Source organism: Aquarana catesbeiana, linkage group LG01, assembly GCF_042186555.1.
Source record: "Aquarana catesbeiana isolate 2022-GZ linkage group LG01, ASM4218655v1, whole genome shotgun sequence".
Classification (NCBI taxonomy): domain Eukaryota; kingdom Metazoa; phylum Chordata; class Amphibia; order Anura; family Ranidae; genus Aquarana; species Aquarana catesbeiana.
This window is the reverse complement of record NC_133324.1, coordinates 129,012,233-129,035,918: the sequence shown is the minus strand read 5'-3', so window position 1 is coordinate 129,035,918 and position 23,686 is coordinate 129,012,233. Positions and strand designations below refer to the sequence as shown.

The 23,686-nt window shown below is 42.6% G+C and overlaps 1 protein-coding gene across 2 annotated transcripts in view; it reads right to left on the bottom strand.

Annotated features, from left to right (window-relative positions):
* Window positions 1–23,686, bottom strand: part of DMGDH (dimethylglycine dehydrogenase) — a 102,661-nt gene that overhangs the window by 59,354 nt on the left and 19,621 nt on the right. Inside the window, exons 2-5 of one of the 2 annotated variants that reach the window (XM_073623765.1) lie at window positions 18,188–18,362; window positions 15,627–15,725; window positions 13,597–13,761; window positions 8,141–8,345 (exon numbers count right to left, since the gene is read on the bottom strand). In XM_073623765.1, the coding sequence (XP_073479866.1) occupies window positions 8,141–8,345; window positions 13,597–13,761; window positions 15,627–15,725; window positions 18,188–18,362 (644 nt within the window). Of the gene's footprint in view, window positions 1–8,140; window positions 8,346–13,596; window positions 13,762–15,626; window positions 15,726–18,187; window positions 18,366–23,686 lie in introns of both variants that reach the window. The other variant, XM_073623758.1, reaches the window with a different exon arrangement.

Below are 23,686 nucleotides of genomic sequence, written 5' to 3'. Positions count from 1 at the left end.
TTAGCTTAAGCAGGTGCCTGTAGGTAGAGGGATACAAACCGCTGCACATAACCAATATGTAACTAATATGTATGGTGCTTTATCGCTAGAAAAAAAAAAAGCTTTAGCTTTAAATGCTGTATTTTTGATGGCCATTTTCATGGGTACTGTGTCTATCGATTGCATTGTCATGCTTCTATGACATAGTATTTGGGCTTTTCAAGGGCAGAAAAAATGCACGAAAATCAAAGTTTGCTGTCAGTGGAGACAGGCCCTTAGGGTTTACACTTTAAGGTGAGCATGGTGTTGTTTTGTTAATGTATTGGGGGAGTGAAAGAAGAGGAGCTTTGGGGTGGGGGAGAAAAGATATACACCATGCACATTTAATAGGCTAAAGCAGAGGCTGCTTCTGTCATACACATTTTAAGTCACAATATACTGACCATGACTGAGTTTAATAAGTAATAAAAAGTAAATGTCCTGCCAGACACTGCTGTTATTTAATCTCGCTCTTGCACATCGGGTTCATCTTAGTGCATGCATCACAGAGGTTGTTTCTGAGAACTGGGACCTCAAACACGCACATTTTTTGGAACCCTCCCATTGGTTACACAGAAAAGTTGACTTGGCAGGGAGTATGCAATTGTCTGTTTCATGAGGAATGTGAAAAGCTCACAGATTTTAGCTGAACTGTCCTCATGATTTTCTTGTCAGAAGCAGATGTTATTTTCAGTCAAAAGTAAAAAAGACTCTGTGGATTTTCTCTGCAAGTAAACGCTGCAATACAGACACTGATACTGTTCTAAGGATGTTCCCAGAATCACATTATACATTGTGGGGATTATGGCACCCAACTGCATATCAGATAACCCAATTCTAGTTTAGAATATTTCTCATTTCTATATCAGGATGCCCACATTAAACAGTAAAATACAGCTCTGAAAGGAAATGTAATGAGAGCCTGCTATAAGGTGACTACTCTTTCGGAAATTGCTAGCTGCTTGGCTGTCATGGTTATCCAATAATTTCAATACAGATATTCCGAGTTAGGAGTTGTGACTTAACTTAGATTCTGGTGTCAGCAACCAATAAGCTTTAAGGCCAGAGCCTCAAGTTTTTATAAAGTGGTTAGCAATGACAGCTTCATATATTTACTCCTTGAGGAAATTATTATTAGTTTTGATTAGAAGTGATATCAAAAGTTAATATAATACATTGGACAAGGATTATATCCAAATTCTAATTTTAGCTAGTTTGCAAACACTTTGCTACTCCAGCAAGGTTCCAAAGTTGCTATCCCAGTAGAGTTCCAGAACAACCTACACTACATATACATAAGTCCAGATGTATCAATGCTTTTCCAAGCAAATACAATTCCCCTTTCAATCTCTCTCACCCACTCAACTTTCACCAATTACCAATTTAAAATACATTTAAAAAACCTTCTAATCTATTTTTTAATCACCTGAGTCTGGCGTCACATGATCCTCTGTGGACTCTCTTACAACAATGCAAACCGGTGACCCACTTCTGCAGTTTGGCCTGCCACAAACTGTTATTCTTTATGTCACTTATTGCAGAGCCATGAGGACCTTGCAGTGGGACTTGTCTTTGATCCAATAGGAAGTGTCCATGTCACCAAGGGACATGGACACTCAAAGAAGGATCCTCTTAATCTGCAGTAAAGAAGGAGTCAGGTCCCAGTGTGTCACGTGACCATGGACTTGGTGTCACGTGACCATGGACTGGTTGCACAGTTATAATGCAGCCACTGGTTTGTGGGAGAGGTTCAGGAAAACACACAGCCCATGCTCTGCTTATTCAGTAACACCCACTCAATTGTTGGTACATGTAAGGTGGTGTGGTGAGAGATAAAAGTGTGTTGGTGGCTCACTCAGATAAGATTGCATAATGTATTTACCTTTACTTCTGTACTCAATTGTCACCCTGGACTCAGTGCTGCATGGTCTATCACTAGGGGAGACTTGAAGTGATTTTCTAGACAAATCACTTGAATTCACAGGTAATAAATACATTTCACTACATAAATAGGTACCAGAAATATTATTATGACTTTATTGAGCTGGCTACAAATAAGCTTTATTTATACTAGAGCCACATGCTCAATAATAACATAACAGACTGTACTCCTACACTGAGGCCCTCAAGTTCTTTTCCAAGTCATTCTCAACCATTTCTAGAGGTTGCCAGGGGTTTCTTGAGCTGTGGCACACTGACCTTTCCTCTGATGTGCCGGCATAGTTCCAAGGTCAACACCTCTTGGCAAAGCAAGTAATACATGAGATCTAACAATCTTTTAAGCATTATTTTCACTGACCACAAATGTAAGGAGACATCTCTCTCATCGACCATAATGTAAGGATGCCCTTCTCCTACACAGTCCTAATGAAAACTCCTAGAGAATAAAAAAAAAATTTCACTATCTACCAAAGGAATGGGTATTTAATCTCCCACTGAGCACATATAACTTCTTATGCCGCGTACACACGATCGGACTTTTCAGCTACAAAAGTCCGACAGCCCGTCCGACAGACTTTCGACGGACTTTCAACAGACTTTCTAATGACCGGACTTGCCTACACACGATCACACCAAAGTCCGACGGATTCGTACGTGATGACGTACACCGGACTAAAATAAGGAAGTTGATAGCCAGTAGCCAATATCTGCCCTAGCGTCGGTTTTTGTCCGTCGGACTAGCATACAGACGAGCGGATTTCTGGGTCTGGCGGAGTTACGACGTAAAGATTTGAAGCATGTTCCAAATCTAAAGTCCGTCAGATTTGCGACTGGAAAAGTCAGCTGAAGGTCCGGTGAAGCCCACACACGATCGGATTGTCCGCCGGATTTGGTCCGTCTGACAAGTACGGTCGAAAAGTCCGACCGTGTGTACGCGGCATTACTATTGTACTCTGAGCTGTAGATATAATCTGAAGCAGGAGTTCCCTGATATCTGTAAATTATTTTAAGGGTCCCCCAGGGTTAAAAAATTTGAGGAAGGCTGTATTACTCTGTAATACTAATGTATGATTGTGGGACAACAAACACTTATTTCAACATTGGCAGGAGAATTATTGTACATACATAATATCCATTAGCATGAAAGCTGTAGAAGAGTGATCTCCACATTTACAGCTCTCCATAGACCAGGGGTGGGGAACCTTTGAGAGGTGGAGCTCTACATGAACAACGTGAAAAAGATTAAAGATCACCGGGGTTTGACGCCTTTTTTTTTTTTTTTAGAAATGAACTAGCAAAGCTCAACTAAACAGTAAGGAAAACTGAGAAAAATTAAATAAAACAAACATCACTGCAAAAATATAAACCTAAGCACCGTACACACAAGCCGAACATCAGGTAGTATTGGCCCATGTGTACAGCAACTGGTATGAGAAAAGCCGGCTGAATGTTCGGCTTCTGTTGAAGAGGCAAGACTGAATAAGGTCTGCCGATCAGCTTGCAATGGCTGAGAGCGCTGACCGGTGTGTTCTAGTGGTGGTGGTGGGGGGCTCCCTCTGTCAGAACACAATAGCTCAGTGGGGGAGATTGCTGTGCTAACTTCGGATTGTTAGTACAGTGGCTCCTCTCAAGCTCTTCAGTTTTTTTTTTCATATAGCCCGCTGGGTTGAACGAAAAAAAAAAGTGGACGGTGTCAGTGGACAGTGTCAGTAGCGCAGAGGACAGTGTGTGTATGGGGTCAGTAGGGAAGTAAACGGTGTCAGTAGGACAGTGGATGTGTCAGTCAGAGCAGTGGACAGTGTGAGTAGGGCAGTTGACAATGTCAGTAGGACAATGGATGATGTGTAGATGGTGTCAGAGTAGTGTGGACGGTGTCAGTGGGCAGTGGATGGAGTCAGTCATTTTTTATTTGTATTTTATTTTCCAATTTTTAATCTTTGTATTTTTTACTGCATTATTTATTTATTTTTTACAATTTTTTTAGGAGCACCATGGAAGGGCTTTGGTAAAAAATCATGGGTCTAAACAGACAGTCATTCACAAACTGAAGTATAGGATACACAGTCTACTATGCTTCAGTTATGAATAGACAAAGTCATTGATTGGTACTGATCACTGATTGTATTCGTTCAGAAAAATATAGTAAATTACATATTTACTGGCCCCTTCCCTGCTCTCCATCATGACAGATCCCCTGCAGCACACAGGGGCCAGGCAACACAAAGGAGAGGAACCTGGAGAGTAGGTGGAGGCTGCATTTAGTGGAACCAATTACTATATTTTTCTCCCTGCAGCAGCTGAATGCCGACAGTGAGGTAAGCAGGAGAAGCGGGCGTTGCAGGCATTCAGCTGCTGCAGGGAGAAAAATACAACCATCAGTTCCACTAAATGCCACCCCGCTGCCCCTCCTCTCCAGGTTCCTGGGTCAGCAACCAAGGAACGTGATCTTCCCGTAACTCAAGCCCCACCATAGATATATTTATAGCTTGTATCCTACCTAAGATTCTCCAACTACCCACTAAGTGGCAGACATAAAACGAATGAAGGTTGAGTGGCTGCACAAGGCTTTCTAGGACTTTAAAAACCCATATATGCGAGATGTAGGTGAACCCCCTCTCACTATCACATAGACTGCGCTCTGCTCACTTCTAGGGAAAATGAAAAGCAGAAGGTACCCTTGTTGATGCCATAACCATGCCTCTGGTTTGTATTTGCCCAGTGGTGTCAGGCAGTAAACTCCTCCACTTCCAGCCTGAACAACAATGAGACATAGAGAATGCTTTTTTCTCCTGACACTATCGTCAGAAATGATCTTTGCACATTATGAGCGATGAGAGTTTTATAGTATCACAAAAAGCACTCTTTTTTTTGTGTTTATCCACAGTTAATAAATGTTTCTAATTCAAAAAGTTTTGGTTGCACTGATTAATATTCTCTAAGTGGTAATACCAATAGAATGACACAAAAACACATTAACAATCCTGTGAAAAAAAGGTGATACAAAATAATGCATTTGATTTTGGTGGTTAACTGTCCCTCGGCGTCCTCACACCCAGTACAGGACCCTGGTTTTGATGACGTCAGGACCCTAGACTACTGTCCAGTGTTGTCTTCCCTCAGCCGGTTCTTACTGCTGCAGGTTGCTGGCACCATTATCTTGAATATGGGAGCCAAATGTGGCTTCCTAAGGAACCCTAGGTGCCTTTCTCAGAGAAAGGCACCTAGGGTTCCTTAGGAAGCCACAGTTGGACCTATTGAACGCATCTGTACATGAGGCTTTTTACTTGGTGAGGACGCTGGGAGAATTGGTGCACTGTATAGAGACCCAAGGAGGGGGAATAATCCACAAGTGTATCTGATCTCCAGTGATAGGAGATCACTTACAGCTGGTAAGCGGCAGTGTGTGCAGAGGTGGAGGCACTATCCCATTTTCTATATTGTACTTTTCTTGTGGTGTTATGTTTGTGTGCCACCGTGGAGGAATATATTGATGTACCCTTTTCAGCATAAGAACTTTCTTGGCTCTTTTTTCTATCAAGGACTCAATAGTGACTTTTTCATCAAATGCATTATTTTGTATCACCTTTTTTTCACAGGATTGTTTATTAATTTGTTTTTGTGTCATTCTATTGGTATTACCACTTAGAGAATATTAATTGGCGCAACCAAAACTTTTTGAATTTTATACTATTGTGTGTCTCACAAGAGGTTGCAGATTTTTGACCTATATATATGAATGTACTGTATATCACTTTTTTCTACACAGATAGCACAGTATATATATTTTTTGTAATAAATGTTTCTACTTGTACAGTAGTTGAATCAAAATTGGTCTTTCACACAAACCAAAGTTTGGTGGCAAAGTCCACCTCTATTGTGGTGGAAATGTCCTCTGCAATCCAAAAAATGTATTTGGTCTACCCTTGTCTTTCTAAGTTCACATTTTTCAGACTTTCTTCTCTCTGTATATGCCTTTCAACCGATCATCCTTGGTAGATAATCAGATAATCATAATCTGGATGACCAAGTCTTTCTGGGTGTCAACTAATCTTTCTTTCTCCAAATACGTACCCAGTCTACCCATTAGGGCTGTATCAGTGCCAATACTAAGCATTTGCATGAGTATCGGTACTCCGATACCTGAAACCAATACTTTGAGGCTTTGCCGGCTTTTTCTTTTTACATTTCAGCTGTCAGAGGGGGAATCCCGCTGACAGATAAAATGTAAAAATAAAAAGCCTGCAATTATTGGTTGTTGAGGAGTGGGGGCCACCACGTCCTTACCAACCGATGATTCATTCAGCTGGCAGTGGGGTTCCCCTGTTGACAGCTGAAGTGTAAATGAAGTCCCGAACAATTGGAGCTGTCAAAAAAAAAAAAAAAGCAGCCGGGATATGTTTATCAACAACATTTCTCAGCCGCTGAAACAGAAAGATAAAAAGAACCATGGTTTCTTTTTGTATCTTTCAGTTTATTCATCAACAGATCAAAGGGACGAACTTCGATCTGCAGATGAATTCAGTTTAAAGCAACCTGTCAAGTAAATAAACATTTTTTTTGTTTGTTTTTTATTAAATATTCCTCTGTTTAATCCCTTATTAACTCTATTTAGTCCTAATTAACTCCTTTGTCTCCTCCATTTAATTATTATTTTCCTGCTGATTTTTTTTGTACTTTATACTACTTTATAAACTATTAATAATTAAAACTTTTTTTGTTTGCTTTGTTTGTTAATATTTTTATACCATTAACATATATTTACACGTTTCACATTGAAAAAAGGACAAAATAAAAAAAATGTATTTCATTTGTAAAGAATTTTTTGATGCTTTGTACAATTGCTGACAGCTGAAGGGAAAACAAAACAGTTGCGGTAGGGATCAGTAATTGGTATCGGCGAGCACTAAAAAAAAAGTATTGGTACTAAAAAGTATTGGTACTGTAAAAATATGGTATTGCTGCATCCCTACTAACCATGCTTATAAAAGACTAGCAATTCCTGCCTAGATCTTGTAGGCAAGTTCATATTCTACACAACCATTAGTGACAACTGAATGACACCAAAACTTTAATTTCCAACTTGTGGCAAAGGAATGGAGAGGTGTGAAATAAAATATGCTGTTAATTCCTTTACTAGTAAGGTACACTAGTAACTCACTAGAGATGTACTAACATCTCTACCCATAACTGAGTAGTATAGGAAATACTCAACACCATCAGTTACAACATGCAGCGAGGTAATGTCTCCTATATTTGAGGTGTGCTTTTGCCTTCAGTCGACCCCAAGTTGGTATTTAGGTTTTTGATGGAGCTACACTACCTGACAGTTTCTGATATCTTGGGGACTCCACTGGTGAGATATCTGTTCTTATGTTACCTTACATAATATTGTTATCTTACAATTGCTGTAAACTTTATTATTTATATTAGAGAAAATGTAACAGGATTAGCTTGAACATGCAGAAGTAGGAAAACCTAGAAGACTTAAGTGGACAGCAACAGAATCTGGAATTAAAGGAGAAGTCCAGCCAAAGCTTGTTTGGCTGGGCTTCTCCTATGGATCACATGAGTGCAATTCATTTTGCCCTCCTGTGACCTGTTTTCAGCAGAGAGCAGACTGAAGTTTGCTCTCTGCTGACGTCACCAATGTCAGTTAAGGCTCCGTGTCATGCAGACAATGGAAGTCTGGATCCGCCAGCTGCCTGGACTGACACCTGCCTCAGCCTTTTCAGCGACTCGCTGAGAGCCTGAGACGCCCGTTCCACCCCTCCACAGCTCATAGCTCCAATGTGCGAGGAGGGAGAAGAGCAGAGAGCTGCAGACTGTCAGTCACAGCTCACAGAGCTGTGAGAACTGAGCGATCGGCGGCATTCGATTGCTTGGTTTTCAGTGTAGAGGCGCCGGGGGACAGATGCAGCAATGGACTGATGCTGCATCCACCTAGGTAAGTATGAATGGGGGAAAAAAATACCCATACTTCTCTTTTAAGGCTGGGAGCCCTTGTTGGAATATCAAAACATATAAGAAGGCAAGGGCTGGCCCAACCCACCATGCCCCCTGTATAATTAAAATCACTGCTGGGTATAGGGATCCTATGATAAGTGTTGGGGACAGAATATACATTTGAAGGAGAGTTTTTAGCTTGTAGGTTTCAAAGCATTAGAAAAATGTGTGTGGATACCTGTAGCATTCACAATCCTTTTGGCATGAATTGTTCCATGAGGTGTTTCCACATTCCATGTACCGTCAGATTGAGGTGTTAAAGCAGTCACTTGTGCTGGAAAATATAATTGGGCACCATACTTCCTGGCTCCAGCTGCAAGGGCCATAGTGAGGGAGTAGGGGTCAATATGTCCATCTCCAGGGTTATAGAGGCCAGCTAGGACCTACAGTATAAGACATTGCTGTATGTATACAGAAGCACTAAATACATAAAAAAACAGTAATAAAGAAAAGCTATGGGTTGCAATTGCACTCATTCAAAAACAAGCATTTTTCCATATTTACACAACAAAAAATCCTTATCATATTTCAGTCATTAGCAGTCAGATATTGCCTCCCTTAATTTCAGTTTATCCAAAATGGCAAACTGGTCTCTACCTTATTTTCATAGTTTAGCCTCCTTGTCTTCTAATGGGCTTCTTCAGTTAACCTGTATCAACCAATTGGATTTTAGACTCCTGTAGCCAGATAAGCCACTGGTGTTATTGCTCTTTGGAGGTGCCAGATAATATGGAAACAATGAGTTTGTGATTGTTCAATTACCTTATGGTAATCATTTCAAAATAATATTGTCCAACAGAAAGATTTACACTTCTACAATTTTTTTTGCCAATTGTCATCTCAGAAAGATTCTTTGTATTTCTGTGAAGTTTACCACTTATCTAGGTTATGGTATATCCAATAGTAGTCAGTCACATTCAACTGGACTTATTCCATAATGTTGATGATGTTTTTTAGCTCATCCAAGCTACGTCGTCAGTTCATTAGAACAAAAGAGGACTGGATTAAGAATTAGAAAAAGTGAATTGTATAAGCTTCGAAATGTCTATTAGATTATAGAACACATCCGATTGAATGTCCCTAGATATTATTTGCATGAACATCTTTACATAATTAATTAAAGGACAATAAACTAAAAATTACCAGTTTCTTATTAATGTGGGCAGCTGTACTGAATATACAGTTGTGCTCATAAGTTTACATACCCTGGCAGAATTTATGGTTTCATTTTTCAGAGAATATGAATGAATGATAACACAAAAACTTTTCTTTCACTCATGGTTAGTGTTGGGCTGAAGCCATTTATTATCAAGCAAATGTGTTTACTCTTTTTAAATCACAATGACAGCAGAAACTACCCAGATGACCCTGATCAAAAGTTTACATACTCTGGTGATTTGGGCCTGATAACATGCACACAAGTTGACACAAAGGGGTTTGAATGGCTACTAAAGGAAACTATCCTCACCTGAGATCTGTTTGTTTGTAATTAGTGTGTGTGTATAAAAGGTCAATGAGTTTTTGGACTCCTGACAGACCCTTGCATCTTTCATCCAGTGCTACGCTGACATTTTTGGATTTTGAGGGGCAAGCAAAAGAATTGTCAAAGGATCTGCGGGAAAAGGTAGTTGAACTGTATAAAACAGGAAAAGGATATAAAAAGATATCCAAGGAATTGAGAATGCCAATCAGCAGTGTTCAAACTCTAATCAAGAAGTGGAAAATGAGGGGTTATGTTGAAACCAAACCACCGTCAGGTAGACCGACTCAAAAGTTTTAGCTACAACTGCCAGGAAAATTGTTTGTGATGCAAAGAAAAACACACAAATAACTTCAGGTGAAATACAGGACTCTCTGAAAATGTGGTGTGGCTGTTTCAAGATACACAATGAGGAGGAACTTGAAGAAAGATGGGCTGCATGGTCGAGTCGCCAGAAGAAAGCCATTACTATGTAAATGCCACAAAGTATCCAGCTTACAATACAGACAGCACAGAGACAAGCCTCAAACCTTCTGCCACAAAGTCATTTGGATTGATGAGACCAAAATTTCGCTTTTTGGCCACAACCATAAACGCTATATTTGGAGAGGAGTCAACAAGGCCTATGATGAAAGGTACACCTTTCCTACTGTGAAACACGGAGGTGGATCACTGATGTTTTGGGGATATGTGAGCTACAAAGGCAGAGGAAATTTGGTCAAAATTGATGGCAAGATGAATGCAGCATGTTATCAAAAAATACTGGAGGAACATTTGAATTCCTTAGCCAGGAAGCTGCGCATGGAACTTACTTGGACATTCCAATGTGACAATTATCCAAAACACAAGGCCAAGTCAACCTGTCATTGGCTACAGCAGAATAAAGAGAAGGTTCTGGAGTGGCCATCTCAGTCTCCTGACCTCAATATCATTGAGCCACTCTGGGGAGATCTCAAACGTGCAGTTCATGCCAGACAGCCCAAGAGTTTACAGGAACTGGAGGCTTTTTGCCAAGAGGAATGGGCAGCTTTAAAAAACCTAGAAGATAAAGAGCCTCAACCAAAAATACCACAAAAGACTTCAAGCTGTCATTGATGTTAAAGGGGGCAATACACGGTATTAAGAACTGGGGTATGTAAACTTTTGATCAGGGTCATTTGAGTAGTTGCTGCTGTCATTATGATTTAAAAAGAGTAAACACAGTTGATTGATAATAAATGGCTTCAGCCAAACTCTAACCATGAGTGAAAGAAAAGTTTTTGTGTTATCATTCATATTCTCTGAAAAATGGCTAGGAAATCATAAATTCTACAAGGGTATGTAAACTTATGAGCACAACTGTACCTGAGCATATACCCACCCTTCAATTAGGAATAAGCAGCACTGAGTATGCTTAAGGGAACCATTTAAAAATAAATTTGAAGACCACAAACATAACTTGTGCGTATGAACCTGAATAAAAATGCCCAGGATAATGTACAACTGAAGGACGTTGTATTAGATTATCAGTAATTTCCCAGATTGCAGTTGCTGCCACTTCTCCCACACATTGTAGGATTCCTGCCAGACTGACTCAATATACATTAATCAATGTAACAGTAATCTGTTGCAGTTGATAAGGTCCCTGTTCTTACCTCCTCTGCTCTTTTGTACTCGTCATCTGTGCGTAACTTTGCTGCTAAGTATTTCCCACCTGTTATTTTCTGTTTAAATCTTTTTCTTGCTTTTAGGCTTGGTTCACACTACCGCGACTTGGGATCCGACTTGTAAGCCCTCAAGTCGCCCCAAGTCGCCCCAGAAAGAGATTCACATTACAGTGCATGGGAGCGTCTTAATAGACACTACTGAAGTCGCTCCGACTTCAGAGCGTACTCCCTGTACTACTTGGATCCGACTTTGATCCGACTTCAGCCTATTGACTATCATTGAAGTCGGATCGCCGTCTCGCATGATCCGACTTCGGCATGCGACTTGTGCTCAAATGATCTTGAGGGGAACTCCGCGCCAAATTTTAAATAAAAATCCGGCATGGGTTCCCCCTCCAGGGGCATACCAGGCCCTTGGGTCTGGTATGGACCTTCAGGAGAACCCCCTACGCCGAAAAAACGGCATGGGGGTCCCCCCCAATCCATACCAGACCCTTATCCGAGCACGCAGCCCGGCCGGACAGGAATGGGGGTGGGGACGAGCGAGCGCCCCCCCCCTCCTGAACCGTACCAGGCCGCATGCCCTCAACATGGGGGGTTTGGTGCCTTGGGGGAGGGGGGCGCGCTGCGGCCCCCCCCCACCCCAAAGCACCTTGTCCCCATGTTGATGAGGACAAGGGCCTCTTCCCGACAACCCTGGCCGTTGGTTGTCGGGGTCTGCGGGCGGGGGGCTTATCGGAATCTGGGAGCCCCCTTTAATAAGGGGGCCCCCAGATCCCGGCCCCCCACCCTATGTGAATAGGTATGGGGTACATGGTACCCCTACCCATTCACCTAGGGAAAAAAGCGTCAATAAAAAACACAGTACACAGGTATTTAAAATAATTTATTAGGCAGCTCCGGGATCTTCTTCCGACTCCGGGGGTCTCTCCGGCGTCTTCTCCCGGTGTCCGCATCTTCTGCCGGCTCCACCGCTATCTTCTGGCGCTCTTTTGCCAGCGGTGGTCCGGACCTCTGGATCATCTTCTTCCCTCTTCTCTTCCAGAGATGTTGACACGACGCTCTCCCCAGCCAGAATGGTTTCTGTGCGCTCTGCAAGGGACTTATATAGGCCGTGACCCCGCCCCCTTATGCCGTCACAGTCCCTGGGCATGCTGGGTCTGTGACGTTTTAGGAGGCGTGGTCACCGGGTGATGACCACGCCCCCTTATGACGGCACAGCCCCAGCATGCCCTGGGACAGTGACCTCATAAGGGGGCGGGGTCACCGCCTATATACGTCCGTTGCGGAGCGTTCAGAGACCATTCCAGCTGGAGAGAGCGTCGTGTCAACATCTTTGGAAGAAAAGAAGAAGGCAGAAGTCCGGACCACCGCTAGCAATTGAGCTGCAGAAGATAGCGGAGGAGCCGGCAGAAGATGCGGACACCGGGAGGAGACGGCGGAGAGACCCCCAAAGTCGGAAGAGGACCCCCGAAGTCGGAAGAAGATCCCGGAGCTGCCTAATAAATTATTTTAAAAAACCTGTGTACTGTTTGTTTTATTGACGCTTTTTTCCCCTAGGTGAATGGGTAGGGGTACCATGTACCCCATACTCATTCACATAGGGTGGGGGGCCGGGATCTGGGGGCCCCCTTATTAAAGGGGGCTCCCAGATTCCGATAAGCCCCCCGCCCGCAGACCCCGACAACCAACGGCCAGGGTTGTCGGGAAGAGGCCCTTGTCCTCATCAACATGGGGACAAGGTGCTTTGGGGTGGGGGGGGCCGCAGCGCGCCCCCCTCCCCCAAGGCACCAACCCCCCCCATGTTGAGGGCATGCGGCCTGGTACGGCTCAGGAGGGGGGGGGGGCGCTCGCTCGTCCCCACCCCCATTCCTGTCCGGCCGGGCTGCGTGCTCGGATAAGGGTCTGGTATGGATTGGGGGGACCCCCCACGCCGTCCTTTCGGCGTAGGGGGGTTCCCCTCAAGATCCATACCGGACCCAAGGGCCTGGTATGCCCCTGGGGGGGGAACCCATGCCGGATTTTTATTTAAAATTTGGTGCGGAGTTCCCCCTAAAGATTCATACCAAACACAGTGGCGGGGATCCAAGTCGGATCCCCGTTCATTGAAAGTCGGATCCACAAGTCGTGTTGAAGTCGGGTTAAAGTCGCGTTGCAAAGTCGCGTTGAAGTCGTGTTGCCCCTGTGTGAATCGAGCCTTAGGGAAACCTATTAGAAGTTGTCAAGAACTTAAAGTGATTGTAAAGGCTTGATTTTTATTTTTTTTAAATAACAAACATATACTTACCTCCACTGTGCAGCTTGTTTTGCACAGACTGGCCCCGAACCTCGTCTTCTGGGGTCAACGGTGGCTCTCTCAAATTACCAGAATGCTCTGGTTATTTGTTGCACATCTGGTAACAGGTTTTGCTAAATTCCAGAAAATTCTGAAATGTTTCTGATTTTTTAACCTTCACTAAAATACAAAATAAACCAGGGCTGAAGACATCAGCAGAAAAGTTTTGTTACCTTGTCCATATTCAGTAATGGAAATAGTTCTTCAACTTTTTCTGGCCCAATGAGATACTGCGGATTTGGATGCCATCGAGCACGGGTCATCTGGTATTTTAATTCATCCACTCGTGTTGGAGTTGAGGCTATTCTGATACTTCCTGGCTGGTGAAACCCAACAGCCTGCATAAGACAACAGTTGAATAGTGATTATCACTGCTGACAGGGGTAGCATCTAGCTACCTTAGGGGTGCTTAACCTTTTTGAGAGCACCACTTAAGTGATTTGGTAACCAGTCATGGCAATGATTTTTTATTTTATTTTGAATAGCATAATAAGGATCTTAAACAGCAATCAGGATACTCATTTTCCATGGGACCAATCCCCGTTGGATGTTTACCCACTGTTTAATCACAATAACAAAAATCAAATTTTTTATTAGCCAGATCACCATTAATCCCACTCTCGTGTTCAGGTGTGACTAGCCAAAAACAGCGGACTGTGGACAATCCAAACAAAAAAAAACAACAGTCTGGGGAAACGCATGCCCTAGTAGTGCAATGAAACTTCTTTATTAGACAAAGATAAAATGACACATAATCACATGCTCCCAGAATGACACCAAGCTCATCACACAACTGTGAGAACCCACCTTCAGAACCCTGTATGAATGCCACTAGATGTAATCCACCCAGCTGTTTGTGTGTTAGGAAGGAAAGAGAACAGCGGGGAGCTGGCCACAATAGCACCTTGTGTATGACAGCCACAGGGATTATGGAGGACTGATAATCATTCAGTAGAGCTGCAGGCACCCAAAGGTGGCTGTGCGGGTTGCCATAGGTTTGAGGTCGATGACCACATCAGATGGCTCCGTGGGCCACATTTGGCCAGTGGGCCATGGGTTGAGCATGCCTAGGATAGAATGTCGAGATTTAAAGGGTCAGTCCACCCAAAAGGATTTATCTCTTTAAAACTGATGTGATCCTTTCACACTGGGGTGTCGGGGCCGTCGGCGCTAAAGTGCCGCTATTTTTAGTGGCGCTTTACCGTCGTTTTTGCTGGGGTTTTCAGCTGCTAGTGGCTGAAAAAGTGTTAAAACGACCCGCAAAGTGCCGCTGTAGTGGCGCTTTGCCAGCGGTTCTGCAGCGGTGCCCATTCAGTTCAATGGGCAGGAGCGGTGAAGGAGCGGTGTATGGAGTGGTGTATGCTCCAAAGAAGCTGCTTGCAGGACTTTTTTTAGCGTCCTGCCAGTGCACCAGTCCAGTGTGAAAGCCCTCCTGTAACAGTGGAGTTATGACTAAGGATATTTAGGTTATTGGTACCATGTCTATAGGACTTCATATATGACTATATCTAAGTCTGTGACCGCAACTGTGAAGCCAAAATCTATCGTTTCCAGTAAGCCTCATTTATGTCAACCTGTTATATTGGTAAGCACTGAGTGAAGATGGAACATGATGCACTACATCACAGCTTAATGGGCTGCAACACACATTAAAGAAAAAGAATAAAGTATTTTAGCTCCTGCTGCAAAAAAAAAAAAAAAGAGAGCCCTGTTCTGTGTTTCAACGCCCTGTATCATTAGGTCCCTTTGTCCTTCACTTCACCATCAGACCCACAGATGTCAATGGAAAATATATGACACTAGTGTGGACGATGCTACAGGACACTATACAAAGAAGCACAATTTAATACCAATCTGGAAGATGACCTAGAGTGAAGTTGCATTTTCCACTTCAGGGGTCTATTTATAAGTCTTTTCACGTACGTTTCACACATATTTCCAAGTGAATCCAATTAGAAAAATGTGTGAATCCTGCATGAATGTTGTCTGAACAAAAGCGATTTGACCCCTTAGTATTGGAGCCCTTTCATTTTTCCTTAATAACAAAATGAGTGCACTGATGGGGTCCCTCAGGTTGATAGAAACGGTGTTTGTGTGTGTGTTGTGTACAGGTATGGGCAGAGGTGATGTAAATGTACTCAGTAAGTGGCCTGGTTATATATTGATGATATATAGAAAAGTTGAACTGTACTCCTGGACATACCTGATCTGTCTCCTCTTCCAAATCCTCATAAAGTTTAATACTGTAATAATGGATCTTCTTTAGGTTTATTCCAGGGTGGTAATATGTAGTTAAACCAGCCTGCGAAAATTGAAATTACAAAGTATAAACACGTTAACATCTGAAAAAGTAATAAAAAAAATGTTACAATGCCCTGTGTGTGTTGAGGCTCAGTAGTAACCCCACTAAGCAAATCCCCAGATTCTTAGTACTCCTGTTCAGCAATGGTACCCTTGTACCCTTGTACCTCTCAAAAGCTGCAGGTGCTGTAACCGAGTTTTATTATTGACTTCTTTGGAGGCTTTGAAGAAGCTTTGAAGCGCCAAGAAAGCAATGTGGGGTATATTTTTTGAAGCAAAACAAAGCAAACACAATGTGTGAACAGGACTGTAATGTAACCATTTTATATAAAGACAGGTGGTTAGACTGGCATTCAGAGTGCTTTAACTGCTTCAGCCCCGGAAGATTTGGCTGCTCAATGACCAGGCCATTTTTTGCTATTCAACATTGCATCGCTTTAACTGACAATTGCGCTGTCGTGCGACACTGTACCCAAACAAAATTGATGTCCTTTTTTTCCCCACAAATAGAGCTTTCTTTTGGTGGTATTTGATCATTTCTGCGGTTTTAAATTTTTTGCGCTATAAACAAAAAAAGTGTGACAATTTAGAAAAAAAAAAAAACACAATATTTTGTACTTTTTGCTATAATAAATATCTCCATTTTTTTTTAAAAAAGCTATTTTTTTCCTCAGTTTAGTATTCTTCTACATATTTTTGGTAATAAAAATCGCAATATTGATTGGTTTGCGCAAAAGTTATAGCGTCTACAAAATAGGGGATAGATTTATAGCATTTTTATTATTATAATTTGTTTTTACTAGTAATTATCGGGACTGCGACATTATGGCGGACACATCGGACACTTCTGACACATTTTCGAAACCACTGACAATACAATTATACAGCGATCAGTGCTATAAAAATGCACTGATTACTGTGTAAATGTCATTGGCAAGGAAGGGGTTAAGACTAGGGGGCAATCAAGGGGTTAACTGTGTTCCCTGACTGTGTGTTTTAACTGTGGGGGGAGGGGATTGACTATAGGAAATGACAGATCGTGGTTCCTAGCTATTAGGAACTCACGATCTGCCTCTCCTCAGCTTACAGAACAGGGATTTCTGTGTTTACACACGCACACGTCCCTATTCTGCTTCTCGTGCACGCGACCGCTGGCCACGAGCATCGGCACCCCCGCAATGCAGCAAGCGTGTGCGCGCCTGCTATCCCACTTAAAGGAGCCGACGTACAGCTATGACGGTTCGTGGGATCGTGCCGACCTGCCACAGTATAATGACGGCGGCTGGTCGGCAAGTGGTTCAAAAAGCATGTCCAATGCCACATTTTGAAGTGTAAATGAGTGGATCAATGGAATATTGGAAATGTCAAACTAGTTTATCTCTTTTTAAAAAAGTAAAATGGAATGTCAACCTCTACAAAATAAAAAATGTAGCATGTCAAACAATAGAGAAGCAGGTCTTGTTGCATTACCTCCTCTATGATGCAGTCCCAAAGACTTACCGCTCTGAGGTCTAGGATTAAACAGCATTTCAATCCTCTTCCTGTGTGCCCATGCTGTTATGGACTCACCTCCTTAAAGTGTGTCAACAAGCTGGCCTTGGCTTACAGAGGGATGCTCTGGAGCATTCAGGACCTGCTCACCACTGGAGCCAGATGAAAATAAGAAGGAGCTGTGATGTTATGGTGACCATATTAAACAATGACTATTCGTGACTCTTCACACAGCCAGCAATCTGCATGTGGTGGTTTTGGCTACATGCACACAATGCGTCCAGTCATGATCGCCTCAAGTAATCGCTGGTTGTGGGAATAGTAACAAGTAGCTGTGGCCGCCATTGTCCTGTCATTGCAGCTCCTATTTGAGCATACCTGTCACTCCAGATGCAAGATATTGCTGATGCTTGCCGTTGGAAATTGTGGGGCATTCTAATTCCTTGTCTGAATGTAGTCTAATAGGTGGCGGTCCCCAGAACCCATGTCTATTGTTGTGTACACACGGGTGGACTTTTCGGCATCAAAAGTCCGACGGTCTTTCCGAGGGGCTTTCGACTGACTTTTGATGGACTTCCGACGGACTTTCGGACGAACGGACTTGCCTACACACGATCACACCAAAGTCCAACAGATTCGTACGTGATGACGTACGACCGGGCTAAAATAAGGAAGTTGATAGCCGGTAGCCAATAGCTGCCCTAGCGTCGGTTTTTGTCCGTCGGACTAGCATACAGACGAGCGGACTTTTCGACCGGACTCAAGTCCGTCGGAAAGATTTGAAACATGTTCCAAATCTAAAATCCCTCTGATTTTCGACCGAAAAAGTCTGCTGCAGGTCCAAGAAGCCCACACATGATTGGATTGTCCGATGGATTCGTCCCGTCGGACCAGTCCAGTCGAAAAGTCCGCCCGTGTGTACACGGCATAAGAAGTCTCTCTTGTGTTGTGTATCTGTAGATATTTACTTACTGCATGCCAAGTGGATCCAGCTGTGAGTTCTGATTTCTCCAGGAGAACCACATCTTTCATGCCTGCTTTGGCCAGGTGATATGCCAAGCTCACCCCCACACATCCACCGCCAATGATTACTGTGTCCGCGGTGTCCTTCCATCTCTTCCTCAAACTAGAAGACGGGTTTTCTGAACTGCTATAAACAGAATACTTCAGTAAGTTGGAAGTCCAGTTGATGTTTTGAACCAATATGTAGAAATTGTGACCCATCTAGCTAGTTCAGTTAATGTCAGAGGATGTAAACACGACCCATCAGACACACATTCCTGTGACTTTGATGTCAATATGGCCAAGGTCTGTTAAATTATAACAGAAATCTACAACCAGTATACACTATATTATACACAAAGCAAGGTCCATAAAAACATTGATGAGCGAGTTTGGGGTGGAGGAACTTGACTGTCCTGTACAGAGTCCTGACCTCAACCCGACAGAACACCTTTGGGATGAATTAGAGCGGACACTGCGAGCCAGGCCTTTTCATTCACATCAGTGACTGTCCTCCCAAATGCGCTTCTGAAAGAATGGTCAAACATTCCCACAGACACACTTCTAAACCTTGTGGACAGTCTTCCCAGAAGAGTTGAAGCTGTTATAGCTGCAAAGGGTGGGCCAACTCAATATTGAACCCTACTGACTAAGACTGGGATGTCATTAAAGTTCATGTGTGTGTAAAGACAGGTGTCACAATATTTTTGGTAATATAGTGTATTTGGGAAACATACCCAAGGTTTAGAGGGGAAATTGTGGTCGGCATAAAAATTGGCAAAAAAAATATCATTGATTTCCTGCAGGAGGATAGGTTAGAGCCTAGGTAGGAGCCGCTGTCAGATTGAGGGCCGTTTTATACCAGAACATTGTGAGGGAAAGGTGTGTTCCATGTGCGTTTCCTGCACTGCTCTAAAAACATGAACAACAATGACATTTTCAGATTTGCTTAGTAAATATGGCAGTAAAGCGTTTTTTTTTTATATTTGAGAAATACGTGCAATAAATACCTGTCAGAAATTCTCTGAGTTTAAAACTTTCTGCTGCACTCTTATCAGTTAGCATTGTTCCCAGCTTTCTCTTTAAACTTCAAAACACCTCCCTTTGCGTTTTAGAGATGAGGAAAGGGGAAGGTGTTCTGTAGTCCCAACACACTTCCTGCCCTAGGATGACACAGCTGTTCTTCCATAGATGCAGTAAATTGAGAGAGTGTTGTCATCCTAGAACAGGAGGTATGTTACTGGCAGGAAAAATTGAAAAAATGAATGCAGCCACCACTTCTCAGGACTGGTAAACTAATATATATTACATTTTTGTTTCTGGGTTTAGTTATATTTTCAGGAGCCCTACTCCATAATGGGACAGTTGTGTACTCTGCAAATGTTTTTTAAACCTATCTACTTTAATTGTTTTATTTGAGAAACTGCACAGAAGAAGGCCCACCAGATTGTGGACCCAGATTACATGGAATATGTTAGCTACACAACCCATACAACAAAAACCTGTCTACATCTGACCAAGGATTTTCGCTTGTAATGGTTACAGTGCTTACTAAAAAAAATCAAGTGTAGTTCTGATTGGCTACACGTATCTGCTTGTGTAGTCTAGGGCTAGGCCTTGGACCCAAATCGTTGGCCCAGTAGTCATTTTGCTTGTGGGAAGGGTCATCTGCACCTGTGCATATGGGAGTACCTCTTGCGTGGATCAGAGTCATATGAAGAATCTAACATTAAAGCGGTTGTATACCCGCACGTCAAAAAAAAAAAAAAAAAGGAAAAAAAAAAAAAAAACCCTGTAAAGGCAAAGGCATAATGAGCTAGTATGCACCGCAAACTAGCTCATTATGAAATACTTACCTTAGAACGAGGTCCTATCGCAGCCCGGTCCACGCAGAGGGAGCTGACATTTTGCCCTCTGAGTTTCTTCCGGATTCGTGGCTCTGGCGCTGTGGGTGGCCGGAGCCACGATGACGTCACTCCTGCGCATGCACGCAGGAGACTTCTTCCTGGCAAGGTCCGGCAGCGTCTGCCGGAACTTCAGCCAGGCATTCACAGCGCATGCAAAGGAAATATCAGGTGTAGGAGATATTCATTTTACCTACAGGTAAGCCTTCTTCTAAGCTTACCTGTAGGTAAAAATGTAAAAATAGAGGTATACAACCACTTTAAGGCAGTTCCCTGACTTACAGATGAGCTGTCACTGTGTGCAGTAACAAAGTGCAGCGTTCCTCTGAAAAGCGACTTTTCCCATGTCACTACACACTGTAACTTGTATGTTGCATTAGGAGGGACAGACAAATAATGTCCTGTTTCTGATACTAAAACAGTTACAAAACATGGCAGCTAGATCGCTAGTATTTTCAGAAAAAGTCTTTTCAAAGAGGGATGTCAGCAATGGCAGCCACCATATGGTGTCTACACTCACTCCTCCACTGTATCTATGGAGGAACAATGTGGCCACCCTTAGACAACATCACTATCAATCTGTGGAGAGGGGGGTGTTGTGTTACATGGACTAGTAGGTTTACAGTAGATGGACTGTTTGTAAGTGACTAAGAAATGAAAGCCTAGTAACCTAGTAAATGAAATCCAAATAAAATTATTTAGGAACTTACAAAAAAGTTTTTACCAATTATTAGATGTGATGGCTGCATTTGTTTTAATTTTTAAAGGCTTTCTTTCCTATAGTTTCCCCTGGTGATCCAGCCAGTACATCTGTTGTTTTTCAACAAAATAAGTTGTTTTGCAGATATAGCAGTTAGGGCTCATGTACACAGGGCAGTTGAAAACCTTTTCTGAACGCTGGAAACCGATGGTGAAAAACGTCAATTTTACAGGTTATACATAGGAGTTTAGCAGTAGTTATGAGCATTTGAGGTTAAAAGCGTTTTTTAACCCTTTCGCTGCCAGGGCCGTTTTTGCGTTTTTTGCACACATGTTTAAAAAATCATTTTAGGCCTGAAGATTACACAAAACCCACAAATATTATATATTTTCTGAAAGCAGATACCCTAGAGAATTAAAAGTAGTTCCAATTTTTTATGTCACGCAATATTACCGCAAAGGTCTTGGAAATGCAAAATTTCAGTAAAAAACACACTAACATGAATTTTAGGGCAAACAAACACTAAATCACCCAAATTTTTGGTAAAATATAAAAGACGAGGTTGCACCGAGTAAATAGATACCCAACATGCCAAACCTTAAATTTTTGTGCACCTGTGAAATGGCGTCAAGCTTCAGTACCCTATATTTCCTATAAGCGACGCTTCAAAATCCCCCTATAGGTATCAGTTTAGTGTTACGGAGGTGGTCTTGTGTTAGAATTATTGCTCTCACTCCGGCGTGTGCGGCAATATGTAACATGTGTATCGCAATCAAAGTTTTCATGTGTAGGCGCCCCAACGCATGCGTTTACGTTTGTGCGTGTGGGGGTAGGGGGGCCTCAAAATGTTTGTATTCACACACAATCCTGCAGCCACTGGATTGTGTGTGATACCCCCCTGCTGTCAGGTCCATACCATGTACAAACCCGGCGGGTTTTTCTAGCGTCTGCAAAGCGCCAGAAAACTGCCTCCCAAAGTTAAAAGCACCCCGCTAGCGACCGAGAAGCACCGCTTAAACAGTGGTAAAGCGTTGCTAAAACAAGCCGCGCTTTGCTGCGAACGCACGGCCGGCCCCTGTGTGACAGGGGTCATAGAAAATTGTGTGAGAGGACCAGAGTTTGTCGCTACTGGACTCATCCAGTGATGTAGGCAACTAGAGTTCGACCAATATATTGACCAGCCGATATTGGCCAAATTTTGCCATTTTTTAATTAATCGGCATCGGCTAATTGTGTTGCAAATTAGGCCGATTAATTTATGCACTAACCGGTTCACACAGGGACGATCCAATTTGCGGGGTGACTCAGCGCGACCCCGCACAGCACGACTTCAGCGCGACTTGCAAATTATTTCTGTACTCAGTCAATGCAAGTCGCCTGACGTCTCCCTGTTGGAGCGACTTGAGTCTCTCCTATCTGGGCAGCCTGCCAAGTCTGAGAACATTGCTGATAAAAGAAGCAAAAGAGATACAATGTTTCTACTTATCAAAGAAATGAACTCTGGTGTGTAGAAGATCTCAGTTTAACCATTTAAAGACTAAATCTTTTCTGACATGTGTTGCTTACAAGTAAAAATCCTGTATTTTCTGCTAGAAAATCACTTAAAACCCCAAAACATTGTATGAATAAAGTGAGTGGTGATTGCGCTGTGATAAAAAGGGGAAGGGGACTTCATCCTCTGATGAAGTCACGTGACGTGACGATACGCGTCAGGATTGGAGCACGGGAACTGTCACAGACTGAAGATAGGATACGAGCTCGGTGCTCGTGGATATTTTTTACTATAGCCTTCTTCTAAATGTAAGTGTACCATGTTGTTTTTAACCTAGTAAACTGATTTATATACGGGATCACGCTATGTGCACTCTCTTCCAACACTCCACATATATTCATCCCATTGTGACGAGCATTGAGGAAATGGGGACAGTTTGAAGACAGCCTTTTGAGGTATACGAACTCGGCGTTCGTTGGATTGACGCCCACACTCATTTTACAAAAGTGAGTGCATCCCCCTTCTGTGTCCTGTCCCTTTTTCCACTCTGGCCGCCACAGAGTTATACTATATACTGTCTGCTTATGTTTTTTATATACCATCCTGCACACCCACCACCCGAATCGCCTGAACTACTGGATGGGACCTTTGCCTGCTGGTGATTTGTTATTGGATTACAAGCTGTTGTCTTGCAGCAGTAAGGTGAGCTGCTTGCGAGCACAGAGGTGTCCCCACTGAAGACTTTTTTTCCCTTTCCTGTGGCTTGTGGACTTGCCTTTTTGGAACTGTTGACTCATTGTTTGAGCACTTTGTACTACTAGGTGGTAGGATTGTTCACCATTTATTTATTTACTTGAAGTCACCAATAATTATTTGCTGAGTTACCACATATGTGCTAGTATGATACTAGCCCTTTTGCACTGAGATTTTTCTTCTAATAAGTATTTGCTGAGTTACCACATATGTGCTAGTATGATACTAGCCCTTTTGCACTGAGAACTTTCTTTTCTTTTGTTTCAGTATTTACAATATTTTTCATGTGCTAGTATGATACTAGCCCTCATGTTTATTATACTTTTTTAAATAATTTTTTTTTTTTTCACTCACCTCTCTATACATTTGAGCTAGCCCCTTCCCCTTCCTCTTCCCCCCTTCCCCTTTTTATCACAGCGCAATCACCACTCACTTTATTCATACCACTTTTGTCTGTTTGGATCAGCCATTTAGGTGTTGCAGCAGTGCCCCTTAGCATAGGTATTTCTGACAGTGCAGGAGTTTCTTCATCATTTATCCAAAATATTGTATATTTTATTAAGGCAGAGACCCTAGAGAATAAAATTGTGGTTGTTGCAATATTTTTTGTCACACGGTAT